At 34.5% G+C, this 19,802-nt stretch overlaps 1 protein-coding gene across 1 annotated transcript; it reads left to right on the forward strand.

Moving 5' to 3' along the window:
* Positions 1 to 14,682: 14,682 nt before the first annotated feature.
* Positions 14,683 to 18,883, forward strand: LOC128995437 (histidine-rich glycoprotein-like). Its single transcript, XM_054420455.1, has 3 exons — positions 14,683 to 14,767; positions 16,757 to 16,830; positions 17,452 to 18,883. Exons 1-3 carry the CDS (start codon positions 14,765 to 14,767, stop codon positions 18,881 to 18,883), a joined length of 1,509 nt encoding a protein of 502 aa, XP_054276430.1. The 5' UTR covers positions 14,683 to 14,764.
* Positions 18,884 to 19,802: the final 919 nt, after the last annotated feature.

The following is a 19,802-nucleotide window of genomic DNA, read 5'->3' on the forward strand; positions in this document are numbered from 1 at the left end:
CTTGAAATTTGAAACACAGCTCACAAATGGATGACAATGCAATATTATATAATTTAATTTTTCCGGTTTTACCGTTTTAAAGTCCCACCAAACTTCATAGTACATATAGGACTGCTAAAGATGATCTGATGAAAAAATTTTCCTAATGGTACTCATAAATCTGGAAACAAATCTTCGCACAAGAAAATAGTAATAAAACTCACCAACTGCCAGACATAGTGGTGGGAATTCCTTGCAGAAGTTGCATATGAACGAGTCCTAATGTAACCGCTCCAGACAATCGGATAGAGTCATTCCGCTACCGAATCGGGAGCCACAAAAACTGGAGCAGTGGGTGATCGGCGGCCGTAACACTTTACGACGTTATTGTCTAGGAAGTACAGTGGCATGCGGCACCTCTCCCTGCTTACGTCACTGGAGCTGTGGAGCCCACACATGACAGGGCATTAGGCTACGTTTCCTACATTACACGGCCGTGCGCATGTGACCACCACCAACTCACACCTCACACGTCCGCCGCTGTGGCAAGTGGACCGATTCGTCGTAGAGTTTCAATCTTGAATTGATTCACTTCGCGATCATTGTAAAATCGAGAAGGCTGGAATACATAATTTTTACAAAACCTCCGGGATTGTGGTACACGGTACTGTTATCAGAAAATTGTATGAATTTTTATTGATTTGAATTAGATTGTTTACTGAAGGATGTTTTTCAATACAATTAAAGATCCTTTTCGTCCAGAAGTCCTACATTATTTTGTTTTTTGGATAGTTGGATTAACATACCGGTTATTCTATAGTGCCAAACAAATTTAAGAGACAAATGTTTTAGCACTCTGCGTAACATGTTAGGGGTGTAGTTTCGTATGCACTGTCTCTCGGTTGGTAATGCCAAACTCAAAGCTACTATGACGTGGTTTTAACTCTACTTATAGGTTATTGTAAAATTAATGGTGAGTTCCGAGATCCAAACTTAGTTCTCCATGACACTAGTCAAGAGGTCTAAAAGACCATGTTCAAACCCTATCGCATCTGTGATAGCTTTTTAAAGCGAATTCGCTTCACATCATATCACTTCTATTATATTTCAATCCTCCAGTTTCGCTGTTTACACGGTATAAGTACCACAAATTTCCAAACTAACCGAGTTACGATGGTAGAAACACGCCAGTCATTGCCAATTCAACGCTTCAAAGCTCTAACGCGGTCCTTGTACATAGGAGAACCTACGTTTCTGTGGATCCACGCGTTGGTCAATACCCAAGACACCTACCAAGCTGCTCACTACTCTGACATGACATAACAGTCCCAATGTATGGCGCAGTTAATTATGTTAAACCACAACAACGTTGACGATATGAAGTTACGTGGACACGGATGACTAGCCATACGTGCGCCATGTTGCCATTGTCACCATCTGTCATGGTTAGGGTGCAGAGTAGCCATTACACTTCCGGTCTGGCTGCTGACTTCCGTGTAGCTCAACAGCTGACCACTAGCAAATGAGGGAGATGAGATGAGATGGCTCTTATCAGAGGAGAAACGTAGGCCTACACGGCGGATATCTCAGATCGGTCCTCGGTAATACCACGAATGATAGACCGTAAAATGGAATATGACTTACTTAGTTTCTTTCGTGACACTTGCAATGATTTGAATGACTAAGAATGAACATGTAAAAGAAACAATCTAAATTGCATAGTCCAAATAATATAAGTGAGAAAGTTTGGATGTATGGATGGATGTTTGTGACAAGTAAACGCGAAAAATACTGGTCGGATTGGGCTGAAATTAGGTATGACAATAGCTCACATTCCCGATTAACATATAGACACATTCTTATCTCAAAAATCCTTTCGGGCTCCACCCCAGTGGTTCTAGAGTTTCCCATGTTAACCTTATGAGTATTCATATTTGAAAGGAATAAAAGAATTTTGTCAGCCGTTTCAACTATACAAGTTGGTTCTATGATATTAAATAGCATTAAAAGTTTATAAGGTTTACCAACAGGGTGAAGCACTATTATTTTGTTTGCATTTATGACAGCATCTAATTTGAACCAACTAACATCAACAAGCTTTGAAAAATGAGAATTTCACTTTTTTATTGTTTAGGTGCATAGTATATTAGATATTATTAGAATCCAATAGGAACAAATATAACAAAATATCAGAATACCAAATTGTTGTATGTTCACGAATTTGTTTTCAGCACCTCTATATACCGGGTGTCCCACGAAGGGGTTTAAACGTTTGATTTTATATTACGTGCCCATTTATTCACCGAACCTTTTTAAACTTTACACAGTTTACAAAATAGGTTCTAAAAATATTCTGGAAAAATCTCAACTCCCTAACCTTAGTAGAAACAAAATGGCGGCTTATTGACAAATTTACCAATGTGCTTTCTATAAAAACTACTTTCATGATTTATAATTAGCTATTTATTTATTATTATTATTTATTAGTTATTTGATTACTTTTTAGTTTTCCATTTGGCTATGTTGTAATTTTTTGTTGTTTAAAAGTCATATTGTCCTGGAAAGTAACAATAAACATATTTTATAAAACCAAAAATACCTTTTTTAATGTTTTTAAAGTAACTTTTTCAATATGCCGCCATTTTTTTTCTACTAAGGTTAGGGAGTTGAAATTTTTCCAGAATATTTTTAGAACCTACTTTGTAAACTGTGTAAAGTTTCAAAAAGTTCGGTGCATGAATGGGCGCGTAATATAAAATCAAACGTTTAAACCCCTTCGTGGGACACCCTATATTTAGTATGAACAGCTTGATGTGCTCGCGTACTCCCGATAACAAGCAAAATTACGGGAGACTTTAACGCCAGGGTTGTAATGATCGTTTTCAGCACTACTTTTTATTTGCCAATTTTAATTTCCAATTAGAACTATTTAGGAGACTAAATAAACGTCCGACCTATAATCCTTCTAGCACCCTCCTAATTTTCTTCGAGTAACCAAACGGGGGTTGCTACATGGGCAAAACGACTGTCCTTTTTTCTAGTCTGGCTCACAAGTCAGCCAAGTGCGACAAGTGATTGCATTGGGCAAGTCGGCCTTCAGCGTTGACACACCGAGCACCATGTCTCCATGGCTCCATGGTACCATAGTAGCGTAGCGGAGACGCGGTCCAAGGGACAGACGCTGACGACACACTACCATCCTGACCCACTAACTGACCTACCCGCCCTAGTTGACAACTTTTGCCACCGAAAAGTCTTAATATAGACTTTGCCGGTGATATTTTACACCAAGTGTGCCTTATGTGAAAATAGTCAATATTTTTTTAGCGGTGTGATTTTTTAATAATTACTTTCCGTAAAGTGCATATGAACTCTTTTGTTTATATGTGTATGATAAGGGGTACCTGGAAAGATATGGACAAGGGGTATGGACAAGTCTGGACTAAGGGGGTGCGAATGGAAGTCGACTAAGCTTTGTGAACGACTTTTAAAAGGTCCATGGTAACCTAGCAAAGAAGCCGGGTAACGTGGGAATTAAAAGCCTGATATAAAATACAAACAAAAACTGTTAAAAACTGTCAAATTAAAAATAAAGAAAAGAAAGCGAGATAAAAATCAGTAACACTGTCTGAACACAATATCACAACAATACAGTGATATCTAACCTAGTCAAAAAGCGATGTACTTAAATCAAACTATTGAGCTTAAAATGAGGTTGCAAATTTGTCTTACTTTTACCACGAAGTATTGGAACGTACAGTTTACAGTATACATCTAACATACACGGCTATCTCTATTATCATTTATATAAGTAAAAGAATATATGCGCTGAGTTAAAACTGTACGGTTGTAAGGAAATATTTTTGCTCTAGCGAATAACAAGTACCAAGGGATTAAAATTACAATTCTAGTCACAGGAAGGTTAAACAAAATAATTACTACTCCAACATATGGGATATCTATGGGGTTTGAAGAGGTTTGACAAAGATTGGCCGAACAATAGTTTTGCATTTAGCAATGTCAGCAAACACCACATAGAAAAAGAATTACTTCGAGTTAAAATCAATAATGTGTTCTGAAACGGGTTAGGAAATAACAATAAATGGCTTAGACAACCGTTGCTGAGTGGCTATGGCGCACTGGTAGATTCGACAAGCGAGTTGGCAGTCGGAAATGTATGCCAAAATGTGCATATTTGTCTGTCGCCACGCCACGCAACAATTGTCACGGCTACACCGTGTGGCAGTCTTTGTCACTGATGTAAGTGTCAGACAAAACAGCGATCTTCTTGCTTCATCCCTCTCTCCACACGTGACTCATATACCAAAGAATATAATATCATTTCAAGGACACTCGTTCGTTTCACAGATTCCCTTCGTCCAACGTTATTGAGCGATTTCATACAGAAGGCTTCGTTGAGACGTGAAATCAAACTTAGGAATTCACAAGTGTAATGTTATTTTGATTAGAAGAGAAAATAATCCTGAGAACAATTTACATGACAAGTTAATAATTAAAATGTTAATGATTTGTTGGTTTTTATTGTTGGCTTACTTTGCATTCATTCAAGTTGGTCACTAACTGATGAACTGAACCTTGACTAATTGTAAGTATTGTAAGGATTAAAAATAAATTTAAAACTTAGGATTTAAAAAATAAAATTAAAACTTTACTAAAATAAAAATAAAATTTAGTTTTTATAAAAAAAATAGCTCAATATAAATATTTAAAAGATGTATTTGATATGCAAGAGGCTTCAAACAAAATGACAGCAATTTTATATCATGCATCTGAATATCGTTAAAAAAATTAAACTGGGCACAATATTTAAATAGGTACGTTTTTATACAATTTCTGAATGGTTACGACCATGGTATGGAACAATGAATGAGGTCCTTTACTACAATATCCAACAAGAAATCTCTCAGAGACTTTAACGTCCGAGCTTTTGTTTCAAAAACTTCAAATTTTAACTATGACTAACTGAATAAGTTTCCTTACCTCAGTACACAACAATAAATCTCTCTGAGCCTTAAACGTCCGAGCTGTAAGATTTTAATTCCAAAACTCCTAATTTTGACTATGACTAACTGAATGAGTTTCTTTACTTCATTACCCAACAAGAAATCTCTCAGAGATTTAACGTCTGAGCTGTAAGGTTTTGTTTCCAAAACTCCTAATTTTGACTATGACTAACTGAATGAGTTTCTTTACTTCAGTACTTAACAAAAAATATCTTAGAGACTTTAACGTCCGAGCTTTTGTTTCAAAAACTTCCAATTTTGACTATGACTAACTGAATGAGTTTCCTTACTTCAGTACCCAACAAGAAATCTCTCAGAGACTTTAACGTCTGAGCTGTAAGGTTTTGTTTCCAAAACTCCTAATTTTGACTATGACTAACTGAATGAGTTCCCTTACTTCATTACCCAACAAGAAATCTCTCAGAGACTTTAACGTACGAGCTGTAAGATTTTGTTTCCAAAACTTCTTATTTCCATTTAACCAAAAGTTAATTTTCTTAAAAATTGATCGTGAGTAATATTCAGAGGGTTATGAGACCAATAGTCCTTGAAAAAGTAATTTTCTACCTGCACCAGCGGCGAGAGGTCCCCAAGAATGAGGTACTTTACTGACACTAACTGTGCTGGTTTGAAATGTTTAGCAAAGAGAAATGTCACATTACATAACATTTACATTAACTAATAGATATCAGAGAGGCTAAAGATCTATTAAATCAAAGTATAGAAGATAGGACGGCAACATGATTAAGCAAATTAAATTCAAAATGTTGAGAACAGTTAAATTGTTCTAGTTAAAATACGAATCTTTAAGTTTTTCAAAATTCCTATATGAAAATGACTACTGTGAAGTGATATTTACTAATTTATATTACTTTAACTGTTGACTGGGTAAAAAGTATCTTGTATTGGATAATTTTAGATAGGCTGTTACCATGGTTAATTTCAACTGTTAAATCGATAATAAGGGATACAATATCTTTGAGTAAATATTATTCACAGTAAATACCAGTAATAATCTTTTAAAATCGTTTATGATAAGAATTATTTCTGAATCATAAAATTACGATCACCACCATTTTATTGGTGAAGATACAACTTGAAAAAAACAAATTAGTTAGTAACATATTTTTTCTTCGTCGTTTCAAGGCCAGGGTTAGTTCCTACTTTTCGTTAAACTTGCTGATCACCACGAAACTTAACTACATTACCAAACTAATAAAATAAGATAATAAGGCTGTCTCCTACTCACATAACCATGTTTAAAATTAGAAAATTTCACTTTTGTTGTTGTTTGTGTATGATGTACTTTACATTATGCAATTTTAAAAAGCCAATGGGACGATGATATGCCTACTGATTTAGTTTCAAATCAAATTAAAGGATAATTTAGGGAGCCAGAGTTTGAGTTGTAAACCAAATTAAATATGTATGGGTTCTTATGATGAAAACTGTTAGAAAACATTCTAAAAATATACAAACCGATTTACAGTGTAGATGAAGATAGAAATAAAAAGTTTTAGTATCTCCAAAAGTGACTAAGTGAATCCAAAAAATCTCTGGCTAGGCCTGCAATCAAATTTTAAAAATTAACCATGGTTGTATTTTAACATTATATCTACATTTCCATACATTTCTATGACGTATTTGAATAAGAACTGTAAGTGTCTCCAGCAATGTGTCAACATGTGGGTCCTGCCAGGGGGAGGGGGGACTTACAACACCCAGAACGTACCAATTATGGCAAACATACCATAGCCACTGACCACGACGAAATGAACAATTATCTTAGTTATCGCCTTACGTCATTTATTCCACTATTTAGTTGTCTTGGTCTTAACAGCTCTATTGCGGCGAGCAGAAAGAGACAAAGAGTTGGCGAGTCGGTGAGAATGAGAAGATAGAGAGAGAAGGGGGAGAAAAAACGTTAATACTGAGCGTCGAAACATTAAGTTCATAGTCTCGAAGACTGAAGCTATAAAAGTGGACTGTTGTAAAATATTTGTTGTTAGATTTTTTTTTGCAAATTTACGAAAAACAATGAAATCTCAAAGGCAAAAGTCACAGAGTCTGGTTTCCTTATTAGTTTTGCTGGAAACAACATTTTATGAATATCACCGTAAAAACTAATTAACATAATTTTTTTTAAATTTTTGTTTATAATCAGTGAGATAAGTTGACCAGTTACTTGTTTCGTAACCAGAAGTAATATTTATTAGATTGGATGAACAAAATTGTTGAACTGCTTAAGTCTGGTTAATATTTTAAGTTTATCACATTTTTCTATTTCTGACCTAGCCTACCTATTACTTGAATGTTGAATGGCCCAATAAAATTTGGATTTGATTTGACATTTTTCAAAGTTGTGAAAATAGAAAACTCAAATAGTGTATTGTCAGGTGCAGTTATTTCAACTATGGTAACTTTTTAGTTTAGCTAATCAATGGAACTGAAAAAAAAAAACTTTTACGTCAAAGGGGGTTTGAAAACTTTCTGAATAGAATATACCAAATCTCAACTATGGTGATAATAGTTTTTCATAATGAAGTTATTTTTTTTTAGTTTATTATAATTTCAAAAACTATGATTGATAAAAGAGTGTTAATGCTATCTTGGTGAGAGGGTAGGCCAGTAGTTTTGGAGATGAATAAATTTAATAAGGGCAATGCTTGTCTGTTCAGTGCTGCACATAAAATTTAATTAGAAAATAAGGATTTTAAGATTTGGTAAAATAAATGTGAAACATGGATGAAAAATAAAATATATTTACATATAAAACGTCTTTATATTCAGACGATCGGCGTGATTGTTCGAAGCCTATATTTTTTTGTTTTGTTGTTTTAATTTGTGTACAGAAAATGCACTTGTTTGAGGGTAGTGAAAAATACATCCGTGCCCTATAAACTGCCGAAAGAAAAGCATGTACAGTACAATTTTAATTTACATCAGAATACCTTAGAGACTCAGGATAACATTTTTATAATATTATAAATATAACTATTTGAATGGACCTAAGGGTGGATATTTGGACGTTGCTACTTAAACAAAATGGCCTAGTGGAAATTATTAAAATTTGACATAGAGATAGATAAAGATATATTATAGGGTTAAACATGACAAAGGCCTGGTATCAAAATATGTATTTTGGGGTACACCTCAAGCCTTCAAATTTAAAAGCGACGTCTAAAAAAATTTTTTAAGTCTCCAGAAAAAAGTGGGAATGTTTAACTTTTAATTAATTTCCTCAAATGCTTTTCTACTTACGGGCCGAAACAACGGGCTTTTCTATACTGGTATTTATAAAATGTTTGAATATGACTTGTTGTAAAACTGAGTCATAGATTTTTATACTCTGGTAATACCATCGATCTTATAAACTACTAAATATTCTATGGGGAAGTAAGACAATAATGAAATGTGGGGTTTCGTTTAACCAGTTCATAGATAAATAATAACATATACAAGAATAATAATTGTTTTTAATAAAATACAATTTGTATCTTCAGTTTGATTATTGAATATACCGTATGACCTCTTTCGTTGCGGATTCTCCTCGTACTGGATTTATTTTCCTAATTTAATCTGATTTCAGAACAAAATAAAAATTGATGCAACAATGTTTGAATCTAAAAATTTTAGTATGATGGTTTCGCACAGTCAGTTTTAAATATTTTATTTTCTTATACCAAGGAGCCAAAAAGTTTGTATTATTTTTATAAAAACATCTTTGATGGTCTCATCTTATTATGCCTTTATTCATACAAGCATTTTTCCACACAACTTTATTTCTTTGTTACAACTCTATGACTAAAAATAACTTCAATCAATCTAAAAACAACATATTATGCTGCACCAGCACATTTTATCACCAACACCAGTAATCAAGCCATATTAAACAACCAACTTCCATTATGCTAGTCAAAGCACTTACCTGGACATAACTGGTGTGTAGATCGCAGGTAGATCCGGCTGGGCGAAATTCGAACGGAAACGTGTTGTCTCTGGCGACCAGTTACAGTGTCTACCCGTGAAGGGCGGATTGCGAGTTTCGGCGCCACGCCACATCAGGGGTTGCCTCAGACGTAGTGTCGCCTGCGACCTTCAGGGTGTGACAAAAGCACCAGACAGACAGACAGACGTAATTATATGTAAAACATATTCAGCAACAATAATAATTAGTCTTAAAGTTCCTTATTGAATCAAATTTTGTCTAGAGACACTTTTGGCAATGGTCGAGAGAAGTCATAAACGACGAAGTGAAGCCTTTTGATGGGAAAGCCTGAGGGATTACAACACATATCAATCAAGCGGATGGTCATAATTAATTGCATATTATGTTTAGCGACAGTTAGTCTAGAATTTTTCCCATTTCACTTTATTGTTACTGTAAAATTGTACATTCTTGGAAATAAATAATCTTGAATCTTGAAACACGTTGTAAAATCAAGCTAGGCTATGAGAAAATTGTTTTTGTTAGATGATTAGGGAACTCATAAACAACGGGGTAAGATGTGAACTGCTTTGCGCTAGTCATTTGAAGGTGACCCAAAAAGGTTATGAGGTTAAGATAATTAACAAGGATTAATGCAAACATTCTCGGTCAATCTTCAGTAAAACATGAGTGCAACGTCTTAGATGATTCCTTCATCAGGGTAGGGGATATTCTGTCCCGGAGGTCCTTATTGAACGACCGCCAATTAAACAGGTTAATTTTCTCTTCACATTACAACGACCTAGTGGTTAGAGATTCCTACTTAAGCTTTAGACACAATTATAATGCATGAAATATATACAAGAAATCGGTCTGTCTTTTCTGTCTGTTCTGATACTGATATTCATAGATGAATTTATGAACTTTCAAATATCATAGTAAACAATTCCCACGCCACCTTGAAGATGTAAAGATATATAACCCTCTATTGAATAAAAAAAAAATATATATAAATAAATAATTTCAACGAGGGACTAGTAGCGTGTTTAGGGATAGGGTAGAACGTTTTATGATAAACCAAACAGGTGTCTACGATTATCTTTTTTCATATTTGGAGACGAACCAAATAAACACACATTACATTACGTTACATGAGTATAAATTTCCAAACCAAAATTTTAAATGGTACACATAATCTGGCTTATTTTTAAAATGGCATTATTACCTTCGTATGGTCGCCATTTGGATTAAAATTATACTAAAAAAATCACTCCTTGGAAATATTTAAATGAATGTGCGAGTCAATTTGTGAATACTTAGTATAAAGGTTACTCATAACTAAAAGAAGATGAGATTACCACTCGTGAGATGGTTTAAAATTAATCGGACAGTGTAAATTTTTTTTAAACCTTTCCTTTAAAAAATTGTCGTAATCTATGATGTAGGGAGTTAACTTTTCACACAATGTTTAGCAAATATGATATTTATTTAGAAATATAAGTACTTTAGTTTTCGAACTAAAGTTAGAAGACTTATGACTCGTTTTGATACAGTTCCTCGCTTATATTACTGTTGTACGTAGCCTATGATGTATAAGGTATGTAAGTTTTTTGTACTTAAAAAAAATCGTAAATATGATTAAAATCAATTAGCTCAGCAAGTGCGGAGGTACTAAGTTTTTTGACTATGCGGGGGGGTTTTAAAACTAGTCCTAGGATAGTCTACAGCCAAAAAAGAATGGTTCCTAATTAATAGGAACGGCGTTTTTAATCTTGTAAATAGTCATATTCCATCTACCTTAAGCCAAACAAGAGATTAGTAATTTACTTTCATAAACTTTTACATTAGATATGAAAGATATTAACTACACATATGTTTTTAAATCTCAATTCTATCTTTAATAAAAATGTGTTTGGATTTTTGACAAACTTTCCGAGGACTCTTGATTAAATTTGGTTTATTACCTACTGAAGTTAGTTCTTGTAGTATATAGAACCAAAGCAATCGTAATGTTGGCAATGCGTAAAACCTTAACCAATCTAACTTAACTTTGGATCCACTTTGTGTATAAATTCACAATTAAAACGAAAATCCAATACAGGGTGTCCTGGAACACTCTGGAATATTTCACATAAAATGTTTCCTTAAATCAAGACAAACACATTTAACATCATAACCATGGTTCTCCGGTCACTAGTTTTCCGTATTTCGGCCCGCTTTTAAAAATTGTTTTAGAACTCAATATTTATTTAAGATAGAAACTACAAGTTCTGTAAAAATAATTCTATAAAAGTTATATAAAAATAGGAAAATAAGTGTATAAAATGTCGTTGCTATAACCAAGCTGATTAAAAAATAGCTGCCGTTTAAATATTGTATTGGTAAATTTATTGAAAACCGTTACAGCTACAAAACATTATTAAGTGAAGTAAAAATGCACAGTTAAAAGCCAAATACTAAAATTGCACAATAAATAAGTAAGTAGTAATATTTTTTTGTAAATAAATGTAATTTCCATAATACCACAATACATACAAAAAACAGTTTCATGGCACATTTGGGATGCGGCCCATAACTAATCAGCTGTTTAATGTCCATTTAATGTTCAACTTGGATCAGTTGTTTCTTTGTATTGAAAGATTTATGTTTATCACAGTATAGTAATTCATATTTCCTAGCTCATATTATTTGCTACATCATAACAAAACAACATACTGTTGTAACACACATTGCTGACGCCAAACAGCTAATGTTTCCTTTTTTTCTCTCAACATGTGGCACATTCTAATAAGAGGCCGATCCAGGTTTATCATGAAGTAAACATAAAACAGCTGATTGATTATGGGCCGCATCTCATATGTGCTGTAAAACGATGTTATATGTGTAATGTGGTATTATTGAAATTGCATTAATTTGCAACAATATAATTACTTCGTGGTAATTTATTGTGGGGTCTTTAGTAAATAAGGTGCCGTTTAATTTGTCTTTCTACTGTGCATTTTCACCTCTCTGCATTTTTTGTAGCTGTAACAGGTATTGTTTACATTAAAATATTTTCAAACGACAGCCATTTTGAAGTTGGTTAGGATATAGTAACTAAATTTCATACAATTACTCTAATTATTATCAAGGTACACATTTTTTATATCCAATTTGAAGTTTCTATCTGAAATAAATCTTGAGTTATGTAATAATTGACATACATACAGACCAACATACGTAAAACTACTCGTCGGAAAACTATATTTATAGTGTGAAATGTATGTCTCGACCTAAGGAATAATTCTATACGAAAAGTTCCAGGGAGTTCCGTGACACTCTGTATATTTCATATTTATGGGGGCCCTAACGTAATTTAAACCATTTTTTAATAACTTAAAAGGTACTAAAAGATGGTTGGTTACAACTATTTAGATTTAGCGGGTGCTGTAAAACACGTTTCGCAATAGCTTAATACAAGAATTTGCGGATGATGGAATGTACTTATAAAATATCCAGGGACAATCCAACTTAACTTCTTTCGTACCTTAAAATACAATCATGTCAATGTATTAGACATTAAATTCATTTTAAAATGGGTAACAAAGTAAGCACAATTACTGATTTATAGAAACTAATCAAATAATAAAAGTTATTGTGGAAAAACATAGCCATTAAACCTTCCATGAGGATATAATAAAGACATTTGAATGACTTGCAGTTTATATTATATAATTTGATTTTTAGCCTAATCAACGGTATTCACGATTAGTCAGCACAGCACCATTGCTAGCAAATGAGTGGAACTATATTGCCATGTGACGGATGAGGAACTTTATATGCAAGTACTTTAGTCAATGTCTATTGTAATTGGTACATGAAGGTACTGTACAGCACAAACGCATTGCTGTAAATTGAAAGCCTATAAGAGATGCTAAAACAAATAGCTAATAAAATGTTTGCTAGAATTGCCACTTATTTACTTTTAAATTTGTGACAATAAGATGGTTTTAGGGAGTAAGGGTGTAATCGTCATAGAAAGACATAATAGCTAAAACCTTTGACTATTGGATACTGAAGTTGTATTGATAGTCAAAGCTAAAACCTAACATAAAAGGTTGATTGAAATGTCAAATATACTTGCATAAAACATTAGTTTAACCTCCGGAAACTCATATTAATTATTTTAAAAACATAAACAAATTCGTAATACGTAGCAGCAGATTTAATTGTTCACCATGTAATATATTCCACAATATCTTTTAAGTAGTACACGTACGATGCCTTTCAGTAAATGAACCCTGTGTTTTTAGCGAAAAAATCGAAAGATTTTCATTTGAGATACGATTCTTAATCATTTTCGTGCAATTATAAAAACTAAGATAGATAATTTAAAACGTTTATGAAATTCTAAAAAATAAATACATATTATTTTAGCTATACTTTTTAAATTCTGCAAAAAGGCAAAACCATGGACAAAAAAATTAAATAACGTACACTGACAAATACTATGTATTTATGCAGTCTATTGAAATTGATAGTATCAAATAAACGTTTGCACTCAAAAGCTAAAACCTTATCAAAAACCATCGGTGATCTCTTATGTAAATGTTATATTTTCATTTATCCATTTTATAAAATTAGGGGTGCAAATCATTTTGAGATACAATTAAAAAAATTGTTATTATTATTCCCCAATGAGATAAATAAAACATACGAAATAAGTTTGCAAAAAACCGCAATGTTGATAAACACAGACAATTTACAAATTAACAAAAAAATTACAAGATACTGTATAGTTTTCGGAATTTTTACAAACGAAAATATATATTTGCTTGTTTAGTTGAAACAACACACACAAACAACACTAATTCAGCGAAATATAGATATCATTTTTAAATTAACGTCAACAGAAAACAATTCAATCATAATATTTTTGTACATTTATGTGTCTATACGATCTCTTACTTTTGAAATAAATATATTAAAGACAATTGTATTATTGTTGATTACTAAAATTTTTAATTTACTAGGCCTTGTGCAACTATTTATCACGTAAAAAACGTACTACTCAATATGAACAATTTCAACCTGTGATTTATTTCAGCATTAGAGTGCAGGCTGGACTAAAAATTAATAATGATACTATAAACGTTAGTTAGGTAAATCAGATATTGAATTTACATTATTGACACTTACTTAAAATTGTTTTAGTTATAAATTAACGAAGTTAAAAAGGGTAATTTTTTGTATGAGAAGTTTGACTCATACATCTTTAGATTTTCTTCCTAAAATGATTATCTAGAAATCATAACAAAGGTTTATTACGATCTCTATAAATTGGAAAATTATGTTTTAAAAACTCAAGAATTTTATTGAAATATTTAATTTTTTATCATGAAATTCTATATTGAAAGTTTTTTTATTTGGGAACATCCTAAAATTTGATCAATATATTTGTTCAAGTTAGCGTTTAAAAAATTGAATATTCCACAAAAAGGTAGATTTAAACATTCTGGGGGTTTTAATGTTAAATAATTAAGTAAAATTATTCAATACCACATGCGCATTGCGCACCCCTGTCTACTCCACCCTAACACGATGCGCGCCTCCCCTATAGCGCAGGGCACCCAGCGCTAAGAGAAAGGAAAGGACCGTTTTTTCTGGCGCCCTCAAATTAAGATGGCGACAGGCGCAACCGAATCACTCTTGTGATTTGTATATATAGCGATATCAGCCTTATCTCAGCACAGTCAACCGTCGAGGGGCGGACAGTGGACAGTTCACTTCAGTTCACTACAGCTCAGTAGCAACTCAGTAGCAGCGCCAGGATACAGGCGCAACCAGCACCGCCATGGTGAGTACCATGTTTGTTTACTATTCATTTTTACTTTTCAATTCAAAATATTTTAACTTAAAAATCGTTTTAAAAGAGATTTGTTAAAAATAAGTTTGTTTTGTTGAAAAGAGATGTTACATTTTGAAAGTACAAATGAAGAATATTTACTACCTTATACATACATACCTGTATGTAGTTTTATGAAACAGTATTTAAAAAATAATAGGTTATCAATAATTACAATTTTTTACTTTGCATTGCAAATTAATACTTTCACAGTTTTACAATTTTTGATTAATGTAACATGAAATAAGTAAAATGTATACCCTTTCAATAGTAATATTGAAGTACCTGTTTACCAGTAACGTTCCGAACGGACTTCAACTGACTAAACTCAGGACACCCTAAAGTCTTTGACTAGAGAGTATAACAATGTTTGTTAAGAAAGACATTTTTAGATTTTTAAATCTTATAGAAATTTTGATCAATTGAAAAATTAGTTTAAAAATCTTTAAAAAGTTGAGTGTTAAATATTATTATCTCCTTAAACAATATTAAATAAATAATATGCACTAATACAATTTTGTCTCTTTAAACTTATTGTTAGGATTTATTTTTAAAATTTTTTTGAAAAATAAAATTAATTTTTGTAAAATATTTGTTCTATAGTAGGCTACAGTACTTGAATTACTAAGCATAGTGCTAAACGTATGGATTCCGGTTCTTAAACAATAGCACTAACATTCCCAAGTAGGCGGGCTTAAACTTTGACGTCACTCCTTGATATACGATTTCTGTCTTGACTTTTTTAAGTTTATGCAACATATTTTCTGTTATTTAAAATAGTTCATACCAGTAAGAACATTGTCTATGTATTATTACTTGAAGAAACTAGTCGACACCTAAAAAAGAAGCTCAATAGGATTAATGATTTTAACGAATTTAACCAAAGTTTGAATATAATGTTGAGCTTCTATAAAATATTGATTAACCTTTCAAAAAACATTTAAATTTTTTGATAATTTACCCTTCAGTGATATAGTTTCAAAATGCAAATCGGTAGTCCATCTATCAAACTGAATACAATATTGTCACTAAGCTTACTAAACAATCTTTAGTACCCCTCAAACCCCGTTTAAGCCGTGGTAGTTGTTTACAAACAACCCAAGTACACCTGACCATTCGGCCAGCCACTCTCCACCTGCAAGACCATGATCTAGGAAGCCATTATTATGACGTAATGCTTTCATTTTTCATGAAGCACTGCTCGGAGTGTTACGGTTTTTGTGTCTCGGCGAAAGCCTCGGATATCCAGCAGATTATTGCCGTTTTAGTGTCAAAATTGCTTCCCCCGTTTAGCGCCGTTCACAAACAATACCCGTTAACGGTAATGCCCGCTGAGATGCTTTGCTGTAGACTTCCTCTAACTCCGCCGCTCTAGGACAGTGGCTACTCTTGCCAAGTGGTTGCTAAACTACAATGTAGAACTGTACGACATGAATGACCAATAGTAACTAAAAGAACGTATTTTTAACCTTTGTAAAGTTGTTACTAGGGCACAAAAGTATGCAAACTAGTCTTCAAACACTTTTCCAGAAAGGCTTCTTTTATACCAGCGTTAAAGTCTCTAGAATTAACAATCGTAAATAGTAGTTAAAATAGATTGTTGTATATTTAATGTAAATTGAAAGTAAAAGACTAAACGATCCAAAACCTAGATTTTCCAATGATCATAATGTTCTTTTCATATTAAAAAAACTCTTTAAAGTATTTAAGTGTCTAATATAATCAATGCATAGCATGTCCAATATAATAATACTCCTGGCATTCATACAGACTGCATCTATGTTATTTATATTTTTTAAGTTAGCTTAATGTTTCTAATTTAGCCTAAGAACATTAAACTATGAGTCAACTGTTGTTATGCTTATTGTAATTTCCAAGTCTCTAGAATAGATTCTGAAATTATGTGATTTTAAATATTATTAATATGTGTCTCTTTTCCAGGCGTTAAAAACCATAGCTATTCTAGTCGCAGTATTATGCTTACACAAAGCAACCTCAGACCCTATACCTGAAGTGTAAGTATATCTTTGTATTGTATTTACTAACATCTACTGAGCTTTAAATGAAAAACATATTGCATAACATTTTTGATAGACCAATACACGCCATGGTCTTTTTTTCTTCTACAAAAAATGAAATTTTGTAACGAATTAGTTCTATCTATGGTTATATTAGAGGTAATGCAGAGCTATAAGTAAACGGACCCAAATTTTAAGACAGCTCGTTGATGTAGTGAGTGCAAGTGTGTAAATCCTTTTTAATTTGATTTTACATCTTAAAATTTGATCGCAAACGTTCCTGCCCGTATAAGCTTCTGTGAACTGTTAGTAAATCCGAATGATGTGTTGCCAATTAGCCTATATTAATCTAAACTACATTCAATTTTGGTTTCCCATACTACTTTTTCCTTCTATGCCTACTAATCTAGTGAAAGAAAATTACTCAAGACGAGTTGGTAGGAACTGAAACTGACAGAGTAAACAATTTAAGGGGATATGCTAAGTACTTTAAGAACATCAAAAATGATATATGTATTAACTGTCGAACACAATTTGGTTTATTTTCGATCTATATATTACATATTCATTGCAGTTGATCAGTGGCTAAACTTTCAAATGTATTTGTTTTTCTTGCAGACCTGTGATAGATGCTGTTCCAGCTGAAGATCAAAAGAGCGAACCCTCGTCAGATGTCGCGGTGGTGGCGGTGCCACTTGAGGCGGAGAGGAGGCAGGACGATGATGATCTGAAAGCGAGCGAAGCTGTGACCCACCACCATTACCACTCGGGGCATGTTGACCACGTGCACAAGCATGAGGGCCATGCAGCTCATGATCACAAACATCACGGGCATGCCGAGCACGGGCATAAACATCACGGTCACCACGAGCATGGGCATAAGCACCACGGTCACGCTGAACACGGACACAAGCACCACGGAGAGTTCGGGCATGGACACAAACATCAAGGTCATGCTGAACACGGGCACCACCATGGCGGAGAGTTCGGTCATGGGCACAAACATCACGGGCACGCTGAACACGGACACAAGCATCACGGAGAATTCGGTCACGGGCATAAGCACCACGGACACGCGGCTCATGACCACAAGCATCACGGACATGCCGAGCATGCGCATCATCACGGAGGAGAGTTTGGACACGGGCATAAACACCACGGTGAGTTTGGACACGGGCACAAGCATCACGGTGAGTTTGGTCATGGACACAAACATCACGGACACGCCGACCACGCTCATCATCACGGAGGACACTTCGGACATGGACACAAGCACTCTGGGCACGCATCTCACGGGCACAAACATCACGGAGAGTTCGGCCACGGCCACAAGCATCACGGACATGCTGACCACGCTCACCACCACGGAGGTGAATTCGGACACGGACACAAACACCACGGAGAGTTCGGTCACGGGCATCATCACGATGGACACTTTGGTCACGGCCACAAGCACTCTGGACACGCGTCCCATGGACACAAGCATCACGGAGAGTTCGGCCACGGCCACAAGCACCACGGACATGCTGACCACGCTCACCACCACGGAGGTGAATTTGGACACGGACACAAACATTCCGGACACGCCGAACACGGGCACCACCACGGTGGTAGCTTTGGTCATGGACACAAACATCACGGTTCTGCCGACCACGCTCATCATCACGGGGGTAGCTTTGGGCACGGTCACAAACATTCCGGGCACGCTGAGCACGGGCACCACCACGACGGGCACTTCGGTCACGGACACAAACACCACGGATCTGCCAGTCACGGCCACAAGCACCACGGACACGCTTCCCACGACCACCACCACGCTGGCCATGGTGCTCACGGACATCACCACTCCACCCCTGACGACGAGCACGGTGGAAGCCACGACTTTGACGATGTTACTTTCTACGCTAACGCTCGTATCATCGACGACGCTGCAGGCCAGGTGTTCGCTATCCCCGCCGAGGCTCAGACCCCTGTAGTAGCGGTCCCTGCCGAGCCTCTGGTGGAGCTCCAACAACAGCCGATAGTCCAGCTGGTCCAAGAACACCCCTAGAAGTCAATTCATAGCTGCCCACCAAGTCACTGCTGTAGTAACTTATTTATTTGTTCGCGCCCTGTCGCTGCTACCTTGTTTACCAGTTTGTTACCTATTTATTGTTGAAATTGACTGATGCATGTTTTGTACTTTTATACGTGTAATTTGAGTTACTGTGTGTATCATTGTTGTAATATTTGTTAATAAATTATTATAAACTTTATATAGCCTTTTTTTCTCTGTTTGAACTTCCTCAAGAGTACAATTTTAATGTAGACTGCATTTGGAATATATGAGTGTTTTGTGATATAAATATCCTTAAGGTCAAATCTATATTGAAAAAAGCAACCATCACAGATTCATTTTCGGTACATACAAAACCAACCATCTAAGGTTGCAGGCTATACATTTAACAAAAGTAAAATAATAATGCCAGTATGAAACAGTTTCGTTAAGTTTATTTCAATATTAACTATAATTAAGACTACTATGGTATATAAAAAGATAAATATACAACATAAATGAAAACTCTATGTTTCAGAAAACTGAACAAGCAAAATGCAACATTTGAATTTAACTGTTAGACTTATGAGTACGGTAACATTTTTGCAACTGAAACTTCAAAATTCATTTTAGGGTACCATTTAATAGAAGAAAATAATACACATGAAAATCGTCCTATACTTTTAAGTGTTCCCTAAGACCAATTGAAACAAGTCATCTCAATAAACACAACAGTTACCGTGCATCATATTCGGCTTAGAATACTCACCTCAGTGTGTGTCTCTGTCTTAAGGAGTTGTTTGATTTTGCAACTAGAATCTTCCCAAAACTCAGTGAAAACTAAAGAAAGTAAGATGATTCGACGAATACAAAATACGAGAGTTACTTTTGCATTGGTCCAGGAAACAACACCATGATAAACTCGTCAGATGAT

Source organism: Macrosteles quadrilineatus, unplaced genomic scaffold, assembly GCF_028750875.1.
Source record: "Macrosteles quadrilineatus isolate MER2022 unplaced genomic scaffold, UCM_ALF_1.0 Scaffold_5__1_contigs__length_97177068, whole genome shotgun sequence".
Lineage (NCBI taxonomy): Eukaryota > Metazoa > Arthropoda > Insecta > Hemiptera > Cicadellidae > Macrosteles > Macrosteles quadrilineatus.

Bases quoted from the DNA above. Each gene is read 5' to 3' on its own strand.
- LOC128995437 (XM_054420455.1), top strand. The intron at 16,831-17,451 runs GTAAGTATATCT...TTTTTCTTGCAG, and splicing joins TCAGACCCTATACCTGAAGT to ACCTGTGATAGATGCTGTTC.